Genomic DNA, 16,547 nt, shown 5'->3' with positions numbered 1-16,547 from the left:
TTGCATTTCCATATCGTCTATAAAACTACAGTTGGCATTATTTTCTATTATGCTATCAACACCCCTTGAGGAAGAGTCACTGCAAAAATCTCTTTAATTTAATGCCAATTAAATAAAAATTCACTGCCAACGATAACATTGTATAATTATTTTGGTGGAAAAAAAATATGTTCTCCATTTTGCTTTTATTTTTTTAGATATTTAATCAATCGCTCAACAACTATTAATAGGTGCTCGTCTGATCACAGGAAAGCAACAAATCTTTCCTATCTGCTATTATTATTATTAAATCTTTAATTTTCTCATTAAGGAAGGCTTGAGTTTTACTACTTAATTTCAAAGTCCGGATGTGTCGCATAACTTATCTAAGCCTCGGTTTCCTCATCTGCACAATGGAGGTTAAAAATAGTACGGAATTTTCATAGGGTTGAACTAGAACTAAACGAGATAATTCACAGAAGGTACTTTGCGCGTTATTTGGCCCATAAATGGTTAGCCATTACCCTTACTTTCCTTGTGTGAGTGTGTGTGTTTTAAAGCATCTAAAACATTTTTTGAACCAAGAACAAAAATCCCAAATAAAAATAACATTCTAAAAACCATGTCCTAAAAATGTTTTGTTCTATTTTTGCCATTTGCTCCAAAATCCTTGTAATCTCATTGGTATTCTTATTTAAGGCTGGTATTTCATCATTTCAATAGCAACAGGTTTCTATTCATGGTGCTTGGGAGCTGGAAAACTAGAGGGAAAAAAACGAGGAGGAGTATTTTAGTGGCATTTTAAGCCAAAAAAAATATATATCTTGGGGTGAGCATAACACATATGTGATCGGCAAGATCTACTTCATGTTAAAACTGACATCTCAGCACACTTGAAAGTGATGGGTGAAAGTTCTTGGAGTAGAGAAAGTGAAGAATAGATCTAAGAAAGCCTACACAAGTCAAACTGAATTCTTCATTACATAAAATGTTTGCCTTCAGAGAGGACCAACATAATAATTTTGCAACATATATGTATATCGAATCATTACATTGTATACGTTAAACTTCCACAACGTTGTAATTTAATTATATCTCAAATAAAGTGGAAAAAATAAAAGAGGACCAACATAGGTTATATTACAAATTATTTTCTACTTTATGCTGTTTATTCTGAATATCTATAGTCATCAACAATTGTTGATTCTTCTGTCAAATTCTGAATTTGAGTTTGGTCTCTGAGTGTTCGTGCTACTGTCAAAGACATCTCAATGACAATCAAGAAACATGCTCCTATGTCAACCAGGAGAACAAGTTTGTAAAGCCATTCCAACTTATAATTTTAAGAATGATCTTAGTGATCTATAAAATTTCAAAAATATACTTTCTCACACAGTTATAGGTAAGGGAATGCAGATGTAAACACAAGGGTTCATAAGAGAATTCCGGGTATCCACAGAATCAGAAGCATCCTTCCCCGTCTGTGTGCTCCACATCCCGAGTGACAGCCTCTGGGACGGACACGCAGGCCACTGTCTTTTCAGTGACCGCTGGTCTCACCCAAACTCACCGTAATCTATAACAGGTACGTAAAGTTTTGCATCTGTGAGACCAAAGCTAACCAGGGATTCAATGTCATTCCTGTAATTATGCCAATTTCACAATCTTCATTAAATTAAGGGCAGAAATATATAACTATCCTAAGAAACGAACACAATAAATGTTTGGCATTTGTCAGTTGAACGTGTGATTTTCAATGACTCCTGAGACACTGCACTGTCAGGACATGGTCGCTCTGCTCGTGCGCGGCTAGGAACCCAGGGTGCGGTGGGCTGGTGTGCGGGGACCCCTCGCGGGGCACCGGGCGGGCCTCGCAGTGCCATCCCACAGGGGACTCCGCGTGCGTTTCCCTTCATCGTGTGGCTCACGGGGGTTCTCATTAAAGGCCGCGGGGCTCCCCCAGAGCTGTCCTGACAAACGATTCAACGGAGGTGAGAGGAAAGGTCTGCAGGTCGGGGCGGGAGCGTGACCGCCTCTGAGAGGCTCAGGTGCGCTTCTCCGTCACCGTCATCCAGCTGCGTGCACCTGTCATCCAGCCATGTGCACCTGCGCAGCCGAAGCCTAAGCGAACGGCCAGGGGCGGGACGGACGTGACAACAGCGAAGCCCCGCAAACCCGAGCGACACCAGGCAGGTGTCAGGGCTTCAGGAAATGGGTTTTACTGGAGAGGACTAGATGGGAAACTGTGACTTTAGAAACACATTGCAAAAGGCTCGCAGGAAATGTGGTGGGTATACTCACGGGAAAACCAAAATTATTTTCCTGTCTTACCTTGGAAGACCGGAAGGTAAACGCCGTCGACTTTACGTCTGCTTTTTCTTTGTCCATGAGCAGAAGGCTGTTGTCCTCCATGAGACTCAAGTATTTCCCGGTTGTGACATGGCGGAGTCGGAAAGGCTGGCCCCACCTGATGTGGCTTCCACTCCACCTGACAAGAACAGCGAAGACTTGAAAGGACAGCAGCCACACCCACGTGACAAATGGCGATTAAACGGGCCTCTGCGTGCGCCGCCTCGTTGAACGTCCTCAAAACCGTGTGATGTCGGTGGTACTAACTGCACCTCACATGCAACAGAACGGTTATTCAGAAAGGTTAGGTGACGTTCAATGTCCCGCAGCCAGTAGGAAGAAGTGACATTTAACTCTAGGTCTTCCAACTCTACACGTGATGCTACGCTATGCGCTGCTCCTGCTTAGATGACTAAGAACTTAGATTCCAAGTTAACGTCTACTCACTAGTCACAGATATAGAAATTATAAGTTTAAATGACACTTTAGAGTTAACCAGTGAAAATTTTTTGTTGAATGTTCACAGACTTGAAAAACGGAGGTAGAGTCAATGACTAATTATGATTAATTGGAACTCATATATATAAACTGAAGTATATACTCATCTAAAATAACGAAAACTATTCCTATGCTTCAAATTTAATGTCATAGAACAATTATATCATTAAAAACCAATGAACGAAAAAGACAAACTGAAAAAATGAGAACTATAAAAAAAGTCAAAAAGGAAAAATAAAAATAAAATGCAATAAATAGAAAATATAAAGTAAGGTTGCAGAAAAAGATAAAGAGCAAAGTTACGATCATGCAAATCTGCTTTTAAAAATAACGACTCTCAGAGAGGGTAGAAAAGAAAAGCCACGTCACACACCAGCCTCGCTCTACGCGGTGCTGCGTTAGCTGACATTTTCACAGCCTTCCGACGCATACAACTTACAGCTGAGGCGGAACTCTGCAAAGCAGGCCAGTTTCTCACGTGCCGAAAATCAAACAATTCAAAACACTAAAAACGGATGAGTGGAAAAGATTTACCATGCGTATAAATCAGGATGAAGCAGGATGGCAAAGTTCGCGTTAGACAAACTAGAATTTAAGGCAAACGCATGGGGATACTGTGAGGTACTTTATAAAAAGAAAAGACAGACTCTGAAAAGAATGTGTGTAATTACCACTGTGTAATGAATCAAAGAGATAAAGAGCGGAGGATTTCAATGAATTTATCAATTAATAAACTTTACTATAGAGTCATTAAAAACTTTCGAAGGCTACAAATTGAGAGTCTTTTTCGCAAATTTTTCAATTTTAGTAAACTAAGTCATTTTTATGCTGTTTTCTTTATCTGGCTTTTTGACGAGAGGCATGAGCATTGAAAATTAACAGCAGAACAATATTGTAATGAGATCATTTTTACATGAGTTTTTTTATAGAAACAATTACTTTGGACAAGTCCTCCAACTAAATTAATAACCATGTACACACATATCCTAACAATAACGCCATATTATCTTAAAAATGAAATTAAAGTATTTTACCAACATGTTAAAGCATTTCTAGTCTGGGAATACGCAAGCTTTATTCTCTTCTTATAAAAAATTAAGTATATATTTTTGCAAATACTATGAAAAATACAATTATTTTTAATATTTATTTCATGGTTTGAAGAAGCATTTGAATAATTTTTCCAAATAATGACTCATCTTAATCATTATAGAAAACAACCTCATTTTCAAAATAGTCGAAAATCTCGACCAAATACATGCTTTTCACCAGAATTTCTACAGTGTGTGCTCAAAGCTATTCAGCAGGGCTCATATATACAATCGTTCCTCTCCAGTGACTATGGGAATTCTTCGAGGATAGAATAAATTTGGCCAGTTATTGGTAAAATATCGTGACGTTTAAGCACATTGTCCTTAGCTTATGGGTACTCAAAGCACCTGGTCTCACGTGCCCATGGCCCGAAAGAAAAGAGGATGAGCCCAGGAGAATCGAAGAGCAGGAAAATAATGTTTACTGAAAACTGAAAATAGGGACAGGAATGTAGTTCTATAAAGCAGTTGCCCGTGGTAACACAGAGAACTGTTCTCTATGTATTACTTATATTTACTGCAAACCTTCTCAAAGGAATAGGGAGCACTGGGTCCCTCTTCATGACGTGTCGACCTTTGATTTTGTCTCTACGTAACATGTAAGGAAGCAGAATTTGAAGTATACATAATTCTTCAATTTTTATTTTTTAATTAGAGTTGAAATTCAGTATTATTTATAATTCATATTTTTAATTGTAACGATAGCTCCCATCACAGAAACTAACACATACTTACGAAGTTCTTACAGCTTCGCACTGGGAATGAGTTTCCTAGCACATTTAACATCTAAAATTAAAATTTACTTTATTAAAATATTCGTAATATTGAAAAACTTTTGACAACATCAAATTTAGTTGCATAAGTATGCAATATAAAACATAACTACTGGGCTACATAAATTATAACAAATGTATAGTTTGGGACTTCATTGGAGGAAAAAAAAAAACATAAACCATCCCAAATATTATAATATAAATGTTGATCTTTGGAAATATAAACATAAGCAGGTCTTTGACTATCATTTCCTAAGTATAAAGAAAAATGAGTAATTACGTGGCCATTGCCTATAATAAGAAATGTAAATTCAACGCAATCTAATTTGTACATTTACAGTAAAGCCGAAACAGTTCAAAGATTCAACAGAATCTGAAAAACATCTTTAAAATCACGGCATTCGTTACCTACAAGGCTCCTGCTTCCCTCCTCAGACAGGAAGGTGAAAAGGCTCACAGAGAATAAGGCGTCTGTCTTTAATCTTTTAAACGTTTGACAAACTCCCTGCTGTCACCTGAATTCTGGGAAGCGGGCAGCATAGAAACTAACACCACGGGTGAGGCAGGGGCCCTAGAAACTAACACCACCAGGGCGTGGCCCTCAGCTCCGACCCCCAAGGGCAGCGGCCCTTTCTGTCCAGCAGCCTTCGATTCGACGTTAAAGCCAATGCCACTCTTTCTATTCAAACTCGAATACCAAGCAACAGAGAAGAAACAGACAGGTGCAGGGCAGCTGGGTTTACGTAACCACAGCTTATCAACAATACTGCTGACAGTAAAAACGAAGGCCTGTCAGGTTCACATTCTTCCTTTTTTTAATCTACAAATTGAAATGAATTCAGGGCCTCATTTGCGTGAGAAACAAAAATCCATTTCTTTAAGCACACGATCATAAAGGACAGGTGTATCTATAACTTTGAAAGTATCTGGAATCTGTTAATAAAGCAACAAAACCTCTAAACATTACTTTTGTCGACTGTTTAATTTCTCTCATTAGTTGTTATTTTTATAATACACAAGGTAAAAGAAATACATCTATATTTTTATAACCCTTATTCTCTGAATAATTTATGGTGCACATAAAAGGTACAAGTTTTCTTTCTTTTGCTTTATGTCTGCCTTTCCCTTTTCCATCTCGTTCAGAGATAAATTTCCAATAAAAATTTACCTTTAAGGTCAATGTTTATCAAAAGTTTTAATATTTAGGTGGATTTGATCGACGATGTATTTATACAGAAGAAATGTAATACTATCAAGTGATAATTAACAGGATTAATATAGAATCTTTTTGAAGTTATGGACATACTATCATAGGAAGTATAAAACATAAATTTAATTTACATACATATTTTTGTTGCATAGGAGTATGATGGAGTGTGAGCAGGGAAAGTTTTTCAATCATAAAAAGTATAATTGGGATAAAATTCTGTCAACGGAGACTAACAGAAATATGATTTCAATGAGAAAGACATAGTATATAATTTTTACTATTAAAGAAGACCATGTCCAAGCATTTTTAAATAAATAAAAATGGGTATTAAATCACAGCAGTACTTTAAAAGAATGAAGTAACCATTTTATTTTAAAATGTCACTACTTATAATACACTGTAAGTTATATTCTGTGCATCTGTTTAAAGTGATAAAAAAAAAAATAAGTTCTAAGTCAAACCTTACCAAGTTCCAGGACATATGAAGTTTTTCAAAATTATTGTATGGGCTATGTAAGCAAAAACAACTGAAGACCACTAAACTACTTTAAGCATCATTAGATAAGCATTTATCTCAAAATATTAGGTCTACAAAGATAACTATTGTACATTGATAGTTCCTTAAAACCCATCCATGGAGTCTACTATCCTAAATCAATAATTTTTTTTAAGTGTAATATAATAGAAAATAAATAACTGAAAACTGACTGCTTTTTAGGCAAAGGACTAAACCTTATTATCATTTTTTAAAATCTATTTTATTTCTATTAAAATAATTCAAAATGACACTTTAATGTCAATATTGCATTTATTTAAAAGAACTAAAAGTCAATCTCTGGACAGCTTTTTGAAACCAACAGAAAAAAATACACACACACACACACACACACACACACATAAATTCCTCTGTCTCTACTGAAACAGTGTCTTCGTATTACAATCCAGATTTCTTACTCAGCTATCAAGCTATCTGCAAGGAGAGAGCGACTGCCAGTAACGATCCTGCACTAACATTCCCGTTCGAGTTTCCTGTGTTTCACGTGTGCCTTTAGAAGGTTAAATCCAGAGTCTGCCAGACCTGAATCGTGCGACAGGCCTGCAAACAATCTGTCCTGTCTCCAAACGTTATATCACTCTGTCCTAGCGGCACTCTGTGCCAAGAGGTGCACGGACTGAGACGCGATGATGTTACAAAAACGAAGGAGGCTAAGATGAAAGCAGCCTGCACAGGATGCTGGCCCACCACCTGGTGACCGCAGCCCCACGGGAGATAAGCGACGGCAGGCACGGGGCGGCGGGGAGGAAGCCGCCGCCGTGCATCGTGTGCTCGTCTGCTGTAGTTGCTAGCGGACAATTTCACATGCGGTGCGGGTCGAGAGCGCTAGAAATCGTTTACACGCTTGGGCTGCATTTGGATGCTCTACTTACGCCACCCTTAGCGCCTCCAGTCTCCACAGGGACCGTGCGTGGACGGACACAACACCACCTTCATAATGGACGGTTCTGCGGAAAAGGAAAAAAGCAGCTTTACCGTGTTTCATTCTGGACTCTACTTTTCAAGCGAATTAAAAAAGAGAAGAAATGGAAAGTCTTTGGATAACAATTAAAGTCATACTTTTTAGAGGAGACAATATAGCTGGAAGTAAAAATAACCCCCCAAAACAAAATAAAATGACAGCGATTAACATAAATGTGCCTTGAATAACCATTTGATTTAAACACGTTCTCTCATCGTTTTCTCCTCTAATCTCATTCATTCTCTGTCCTCCTCCCCCTCCCATGTCTGCACCCCCAAAACGTTCACCTTATTCATTTAACTTGGGCCCACAGAAGTACTCAGCTATGAGTTTGGATGTGGTTTACTATATTATTTTGACAGACACATATAATTATTTGCAGTTCTAAATTCTGTTCTAGATATTTAAAATATTTTAAATTAATATAAGAACACATTAATGTTAATGTGTTAGTGTAATCTGAAAAAAATGATAAAAAAATAGAAAAATATAAATATCGCCATAAATATAAACATCAACAAGAAGTACCCCCCCACACACACACAGAGAAATTATTTTGAATGTACATCACACACCCCCAAATTCCAAAGCTCTCATCATAACAATTTGTTAATATGCCAGACGCGATTCTAAGTCATTTATATACATCATCCCAACTGATCTCTGTGCCGGCCCTTGAGACAGTTTTAAGGAGCCAGAGCTAACACCACTGTCTCTCTCCTCCGTCTTTACACATAACCTTGTCCTGTATCACATAAGGACACGCCTGGCCACACTTCCCCTCCTGGCTTCTCTCTTCTCTGCCTCATCAGCAGCTCCCCTCAGCTCACTCCGCCCTGGCTTCCAGACTCACTTCCCCAGATTTTACTATAGCCATCAAGTGATCTCCATGTTCCCAAATCCAGCGGACTCTTTTTAACATCGTGGAAACTTCTATTCTCCTGACAGTGTTTCTAACACCATTCTCACTTACTTTCCTTCTGAGCTACTTAGATGTTCTTTCTCATTCTATTTTCATTGTGGAACTCTCCGCATATACACAAAAGTAGACAGAATATTATAATAAACCCCAAACACCCAGCACATGACATGACTTCAACTATGATCAACACAGGGCCAACCTCGTTCCACCAGGGCCGTCCGGTTATCCCTCTGCGTTCAAGCCTAATATGTATGTTTTCTCTCCTCTCTCTCTCTCTCTCTTTCTCTCTCTCTCCCTCCTCCCTCCCTGTCTCTCTCCCTGTCTCTCTCTCCCTGTCTCTCTCTCTCCTCTCTCTCTCTCTCTCTCTCTCTCTCTCTCTCTCTCTCTCTCTGTGTGTGTGTCTCTCTCTCTCTGGCCCCCCCTCTGTAATTTGCTTTCATGAAATAGTCATTCAGGGTTCAAAAATATCTTTTTTCTGTTACTTTTTCAAATCAAGACCTAAACGATGCACAAATTGGTTACGTCTTAAATTTCTTCTATTCTAGAACAGTTCTCTCTTCCATTTTTTTTCCTTGCCATTTATTTGTTGAAAAAATTGGGATCATTTGTCCTAGAGCACTTTCTACATTCTCAATGTTGCTGATAACCTCCTCACTGTTAACATGTACCTCTAAATTGGTAGTTAGATCTATAAATCTAGAAGCTTGTTCAAATTGAACTTTAATTTTTTTTTTTTTGGCAAGTTCATAAATTGGTGTTTTGTACTTCCTGTTACATCACATCAGGAGGTAAAATGACGACTCGTCTACCTTTTTATGTTAAAATGGATCAGTAGCTTCAGGACCACCCTGATCCATCCATTGTAATCTAAGGATTTTAGGCACATCGATAGCCAGTGATTTTCAATAGTGGCTGTGAATATAATCACACGGACAGATCTTATAATCCTGATGCCAGGCCCTCACCAGTTACACCAAATCTTAGAGCCAAGTCGTGACAACGAAAAATGTTCCCGGACATTACCAAATGTCCCCCAACGGTGAGTCACTGATAGAGATCAACGGTTCTCAGTCTTTAGTGTCAGAATCGTTTTGTGGGCTTGTTAAAATATGGATTGCGGGGCCCGCCCCCAGAGTGTCCGATTTAGTGGACCTGGGCTGAGGCCCAAGAATTTGTACTTCTAACAAGTTCCTGGGGGGGATGCTGATGCTGGTCCACATTCTAAGAACCACCAGGCTAGAACCATTATTTCATTAGGACAGTGTTTCTTAGCATTGGTTGTATGTTAGATTTCTTGGAAAGCTTTAAAAACTCCAATGCACAGACAAGTCTCAGACCAATTAAACCAGAATCTCTGTGTACACACTTGAAAAAAATGAATGACAAAATATAGATGTAATGTTTGTGCACGTGTGCATACGTATTAAGATAAAAATAAACCAATAAAGATTTTTAAATCAATCAGAACTTTAATAAAGATTTTGTACTTGGCCATGAAGAAAACTTTATCAGATTTTTTTAAAGTAAAGCTATTTACTCATCACATTTTCTGATCATAACCTATAAAATTTGGAAATAAACACTAAAAAGATCAAAAATTAACAACTCGGAAAATTAAACTCTCCTAAGTGATTCATGGATCAAAGAGGAAATAGAATTTCTCCCTTCTCTAGAATATAATGAAGAGAAAAACACTTCAGAACAGTCTGTGATTCACAGACAAACATTGAAAAATCTTAGCCTGCAATCTCTTAATTATTAAAGAAGAGTTATTGAAAACAAAGGAACTAAAGAGTTGTCTGAAGAGATTAGGCAACAAAACAAACCAATAAAAAATAAATAGAAGAAGAGATTCTATGATGTGTTGTTAAGATAAAGAAGATGCAGGAATGTAAATGATATACATTTCTTGTATGTAAATTACCTCAATAAATCTGATATTTTAAAAAGCAAAAAAATGATAAAATGATATATATTTTTATGTAAAATGATAAATCATTATAAATCTATCATATTTGTGTGTATGTACACATGCAGATATATTTATAACTTTTCCTTTATTGATTGAATTTGACAATGTTCTTTTATTATTTATATAAGTAGAAATCTAATATTTTTAATTTGAGGGTAAATATTTAAAAACACAAATATAAAGTCAAAAGGAAAGTCAGATCCTCTTTCCTACCTGAAATATTTTAGCTTTATCTGGTTGAGTTTCTTGAATATTTGTCTCCTGAAAGGACGTCTGCTTTTAATCAATTCTCCTTATTTTTTTTTAAATGCTTCACTGGCAGGTGTGGAGAATCTGATGAATCTTATTATTCTTTGTTGCTGATGGGAAATCTTTGCTATTATACAGTTAGCCATATAAATACGCGGCACGTGCAGAATGTTAACGGGTGTCTAATCGAGTCTTCATGAGCTATTTCAGACTGAAAATTGGCATCACAAATATCAAGGTCCTGAAAACAGTAAGAACCTCACTTCGTGATTAACGACATCAAGGGTGTTCAAACTCGTTTAGAAATCGGCTACCCAGAGAAATACAACCATCCTAGAAAAATGGCATTTCCCCTGCAATGTGTCTCAAGTATCAAAGCGGAGGCCAGGAAAACAACTGTTTTAAAGACCAACTCGTTTATCAATAGTTTTAAGGACCAAATTCGAACTCATGCAAGGCAACGATCACTTTCATAGTGAGTGCCCTTATCAACAGGAACACTGAGGAGGGAGAAAGAGTCTCTAAGAAATCAAACAGACCCACAGCAACAGCGCCCTAGAGCTCGTCGCCCCAGGTGACGTGGATGCGAATGGCAGCCAAAGATGACAAAATTCAAGGGGAGGTCAATGGATGTGAAAACACAATAGCGCCTGTGCAGCTCTCCACTTCTGAAGAGTTTTCTGATGAACCAGATAATGAGAAAAAGAAAATGGGATAAAGTAACTGGACGTTCATTATATTTGTGACAAAAAATTTTAAAAAAGATCTTCCGCCTCATAAACAGAAAAAGTCAAAGTCACTGTCATTTCACCAAATAGGGATTTTTAAAATATTCACATGTAACAAGCATTAAGATCCAGGCCAAAAAGCCAAAAAGTTGATGTTTCAGCTTCAATCCAAAGGCAGACTATAACTGAAGTCTCAGCTCAAAGGCAGCCAGGCAAGACCAGTTCCCTCAGATTCGTGGAAGAGTCGGCCTCTTTATTCTATTCAAGCCTTCAACTGATTAGACGAGGCCCACCCACATGAGGGAGGACAATCTGCTTTACTCAGTCTATCGACTTAAATGCTAAAATCACCCCAAAACACCCTCACAAAATGATGTTTGACCAAGTCTGTAGCCCAGGCAAGTTGACAACATACAATTAAACATTACAATAACTAATTGAGAGAAAATCCGACTTATCTATCTTGAACCATATTTCTAAATCTGAAATTAACATCCACATTGTGATTCATCTTCTTTCCTCCCAAGGTGATTAGAGATCGATTCGGAGTGTTTCAGAGCACTTGGCTCATCCTGAAAAAGCTTCCATGTGATCAGTGAAGTGCGAGCAAGACTCATCCTACGCCTGAGTCACAAAAAGAACGATTAAGCGTTTGCAACCAATACTGTTCCCTCACCATAAAAAAGCCACAGACAAGTTTGTATTATTCTAACACTGATGAGTTTACACAGTCGACTATTACTATCGACCACGGGTATCACTTTTTTCTCCAAGTAAACTTTTTTCCTTTTTCTTTTTCTTTTTTTTTTATATTTAGCATATGACTTTAAAGCAATTAGGAATGCTGCTATGAGAAATCTACTTTCTCATGCACTGTGGTTTCATTTTTATCTGGAGACAAGTTAGAGTATGTAACAGATGCCGAACATCGAAACAGAGAGCGACAATAATAAAAGGCAACTTAATCAGTCACAGAGAATTGGACGGCGAGTCCATTACATGGGTTAAAAACAGAGATTACTGCTCAGCCATAAAGAAAAGTTGAAATACTGCCATTTGCAACAACATGGATGGATCTTGAGATAACCATGCTAAGCAAAGTAAGTCAGACAGAAAAAGCTGAGAACCATGTGATTTCACTCACGTGGGATATAAAACTGAAAGCAACAAACAAACAAGACAAACGAAAACTTATAGACACAGACAACAGTTCAGCGCTTACTAGAGGGGAAGGCAGGGGAGGCAGAGAAGGGTCAAGGGGGTCAAGCAGATGCTAGAAGGAGATGTGACGCTGGGTGGTGAACACACGATGCCCATACTGATGACGTGTACACTTGACACCTATGTGATTTTATTAGCCGATGTCACTCCAGTAAATTTAATTAAAAAAAAAAAAACAAAATAAAATAAATGAATAAAAATAGAGAAGAGTAATCTACCAGCCTCTGAAGAGTGCCTTACCAATTCAAACGCTTATGACGTGTTTATATAAAATTCAGTAGGGACAAAAATAGCCTTATCGATGTATTTTAGTTACCGTTAACGCAGGATGAAATATTCGTTAGTAATTATTCATTTGGAATTATTCATTTTTCCAAACTTAATGTTCAGTAAATGCATGATGGATGACAGAATTCAATTCTCCTTTGAAAAGCGTTTTTTTAAACTTAAAATCAGTGTTTTTTTAATCTTAACAAAATAGATTATTGAAGTCATAATCGGTAGCTATAGAAGTATCACTATTTATCTCAAAAGAAAAGTTCTGTTTGAATATAAGTATATAGCAAGAATGATCACTTTTCTCCTTTTGTACTCAAAGTTATTAACTAAAATATCACTGAACATTCACAAAATCCATCACAGCAATAAGCTAAAGAAAAGAATCATAGTATCATATCAGTAGATGCAAAAAAGCATCTGACAAAATCCAACACGCATTCATGATAAAAACTCTCAGTAAACTAGAGAGAGGGACTTCCGCTCTTGGATAAAGATGATCAACAAAAAGTCTAGACCTAACATCACACTCAACAGTGAGAAGCTGGATGCTGCCTAAGACTGGGCAGGTCTATTTCTGGTTCATCGCCATTTCCTCGAGGGTGTAGGTCTTCAGCTCCCCGCTGACGCGTCTCTTCCTCGGTGGGTCCTGCCTTACCCTGCGGTCCACTTCCGCTCCATGCTCAGTCCCTCGGCCCGTGCAATCCCCTGGAGAGGAGGGGCTCCGATCCCTGCTGTCGGGGCAGGGCTTCTTCCCCAGGGAGTGACCTGAAGTCGAGTTGCCTCCAGTACAGAGGGCTGTTGGCCAAGGACTCACTCAGGCTGGTCTGGGGGTTTAGTGAGACGGCTTTTCTTTTCTCCCTCTAATAACAAGCAGATAGCCATCTTTCAGGAGTCACCAGAATAATGCACGCGGGGATCTCGAACCTTTCTGAGTCAGATGGAGTGGCTCCCAAGGCAGGCATCTCGCTGCTCAACAATGCGCAGGTCCCGCCTGGTCTGGTCTTCCTTAAATGGTAGAATAGTGAGTGCGTTTTCCGCAATCTAGAAACCGTGGTTTCCCACAGTCACAGACGCTGTGATTGGCCTTTCCCTGATTAACTCCCACTCCCTCCTCAACGCCGCGCTGCTGACGCCCTCACAGCTGTCGGTCCCTTGAAGACCAGCTGGCTGTCATTCATTTTTCTACCCAGCGCCCGCCCAGATGCCTAGACATACGAGTCCCTCGATAAGCATCAAAGGAATTGAGTTGCAGTGATTGAAAAGTCCATCCCAGATTAAAAGATTATTTCAGAGTGAAATGATAAGTTTCAGTTTACACACTTTGCAGGAGAATTTCTGCTTCTACCACGGTCTTCGCCGTAAATGCCTATGCGAGGGTTGGGCAGGAGGGCTGGGCCAGAGGCAGGTGCCAGAGCAGCTGTCAGGAGTCTGCCAGCGACGGAGGAAACGAGCATGAGCCTCATCGGCGGCGGGAGCAGCGCTGTATCTGCCCAGGGGTGGGTCCGAGATACTGTCTCTACCCAAACTGCCCACGAGGGGAAACAGGTGTGTCTTCAGCTGACACACCTGTATAAAATGTAAATGAGTCATCGCGGGTTAAAAACACTGACCCCCTTCCATGGCACATGGATATTAAAAGAATCGGGCAAATGGGATTAGAACAGGAAAACACCCCGTCTTCCTTCCCTTCCGCTTTCCACCCCGCTCAGGATGCGGCGCAACCCCGAGGCGCTTGCAAATTAAGAAGTTGTTGTTTTTTTCCCAAAAGATACCGTTTTCATCTAGTTTAAGTGAATAAGCTAGGTGTAGACAAGTAAAAATGGTCTTAAATTTTCAATGACAGATTTGAAAAATCTGGGTCATTTCTCTTCTTAATGTTCATTTTTTAATCTATTGTCTTTTTTAATTCACACAATTTAACTGCACCAAACATGTCAACTGCTTTTTCATTTTTACTGAGGTCCAGCGGCTCTGATTCCTGTGAATATTTTCAATCCTCTGCCTTCAAGGCCTGCTTCTGAAATCAGCACCTCCTCGCCCGGCCTTTCCTCGACAGTGCGGGCCCTGCCGAGCGGGGCCGCTGGGTGACGGCGGGCGGGAGCCAGGCCCGGAGCTGCCTGCAGTCGGCAGTGGTCTAAGCGTGGGGGGCAGAGAGGACCTCCCTCAGCGGGGAGAGAAAATCGTTCTTCGTTATGAGCCGACGTCCATCAAAACTGTTTAGCAAACCACCCTGTTCCCAGACCAGCCCAAAAAGGTACACACGGGACATGGCCGGGAAGAGAAGGGAGAAAAGCCTTATGTGACCACTTTATCGCTGACTGTGTCAGAGCACAACAGCGGAGCCCCACAAGCCCCTCCCTGGTAGGGGCCGAACAAACACAAATTCCGCGCGGACACTGGCCGTCCAGTGGTGCACACGGACGTAAACATGCGTCTCTCGAAGCCAGAGTGAGAGCCGTTTAATTCATTACGGCAAACCCATCTCGTGCCTTATCAATTATTTACAGCTAAAGCTCATCAAATCACCGTAATAACATTAAAAGGGCCACGGAGGCGAAAATATTGTCCTGCGTACACACGGCAAGGCTTTCGCCTGCTGAGTCACAGTCTGGAAAGCAAATGCAGCATTTATTTCCAGGTACGGTCAGAAACGATGACTTAACTGTCCTGCATTTGAAAGTAACAAGACGGAGCGAGTGTGTGCCAGGAGTGACGCCTGATGTGGCTGAAAGGGAAAATAATTCTCCTCTCCTACCTTGTCTTCCCCACTGCTCCCCTCCCCTCCCCTCATTTTCCCTCCTCCTCCTTCCTCTCTCCCTCCCTCCCTCCTCCTCTCCCTCCCTCCCTCTCTCTCAAACATTCGCAAACATAAACATTCTCCATTTCCTCTCCTTTTATTTCTCTCCGAAGCTCTCGTCACCTAGCATATTCATCTATGCACGCGTGGGTGTGCGTGTGTGCATAAATAAGCACACTTACGTTTTTATTGTCACATGTCCCCTCTAGAGAAAAGAGACTTTACAGCTTTTTATACACTACTATAACCCCAGGACCCACAATGTGATAGCCATTCCATAAATTCTTATTGGATGAACAAAACCACTTATGAGCTGTGTATCAAAATCCGTTTTAACATGCAAGTAATGCTTCTCAGAAAAATGTTCCCTAGTGCTGGTTTCCAAATCACAGATCTTGAATAATAATTCCAGTGACGTTCTCCTAATTAAAATGATATTCCTCATACTTAATTCAGACGGTGCATCTTTAATCCATTATTACGGTCACATAAAAACAGATGGACGTAGCCCAGGGGCAGAGCCTAGGACATGGCAACCACATTCCAAGCCTCCAGAATGAAAGTTTATTTTTAAAGCAATAATTAAAATGCTATGCTGCTTCTGACCAGCACTGGAACCTGTTTCTCCCTGATTTATTCTTTCTCACTATCTGAATGTAAGAACTAAGAAATCACGGTTCTACAGTGAGTGCTCAATGTGTCTCTCCTTTCCACCCGACTCGTAAGTTCTGTAGATTGCTTTTCTACTTTTGTCGTTGTTTAGACAAGCTGTATACCAGCAATTTTAGAGCCCTATGTCTTCCTGGAAAAATCTCGAGAAACCTGCAATAAAACAACAGAGATGCTGGATTTCGAGAGCGTGTAAGAATTCCGTCCACAAGAGGGCGACGAGGAGAAGACGTATTTAGTCTAATTTCAGTACATGTCAGTCTCCGATTTAATTCCACTTAATTAAACGACAC

At 39.6% G+C, this 16,547-nt stretch overlaps 1 protein-coding gene across 1 annotated transcript in view; it reads right to left on the bottom strand.

Moving 5' to 3' along the window:
- Positions 1–16,547, bottom strand: part of RYR2 (ryanodine receptor 2) — a 561,319-nt gene that overhangs the window by 280,685 nt on the left and 264,087 nt on the right. Inside the window, 2 exon segments of the mRNA XM_025039067.1 lie at positions 2,311–2,467; positions 7,329–7,403. Of these exon segments, the coding sequence (XP_024894835.1) occupies positions 2,311–2,467; positions 7,329–7,403 (232 nt within the window).

The sequence above is a fragment of the Pteropus alecto genome, unplaced genomic scaffold, assembly GCF_000325575.1.
Source record: "Pteropus alecto unplaced genomic scaffold, ASM32557v1 scaffold189, whole genome shotgun sequence".
NCBI lineage: Eukaryota > Metazoa > Chordata > Mammalia > Chiroptera > Pteropodidae > Pteropus > Pteropus alecto.
Note: the sequence above shows the minus strand (reverse complement) of the source record. Positions and strands in the feature narration are given on the sequence as shown.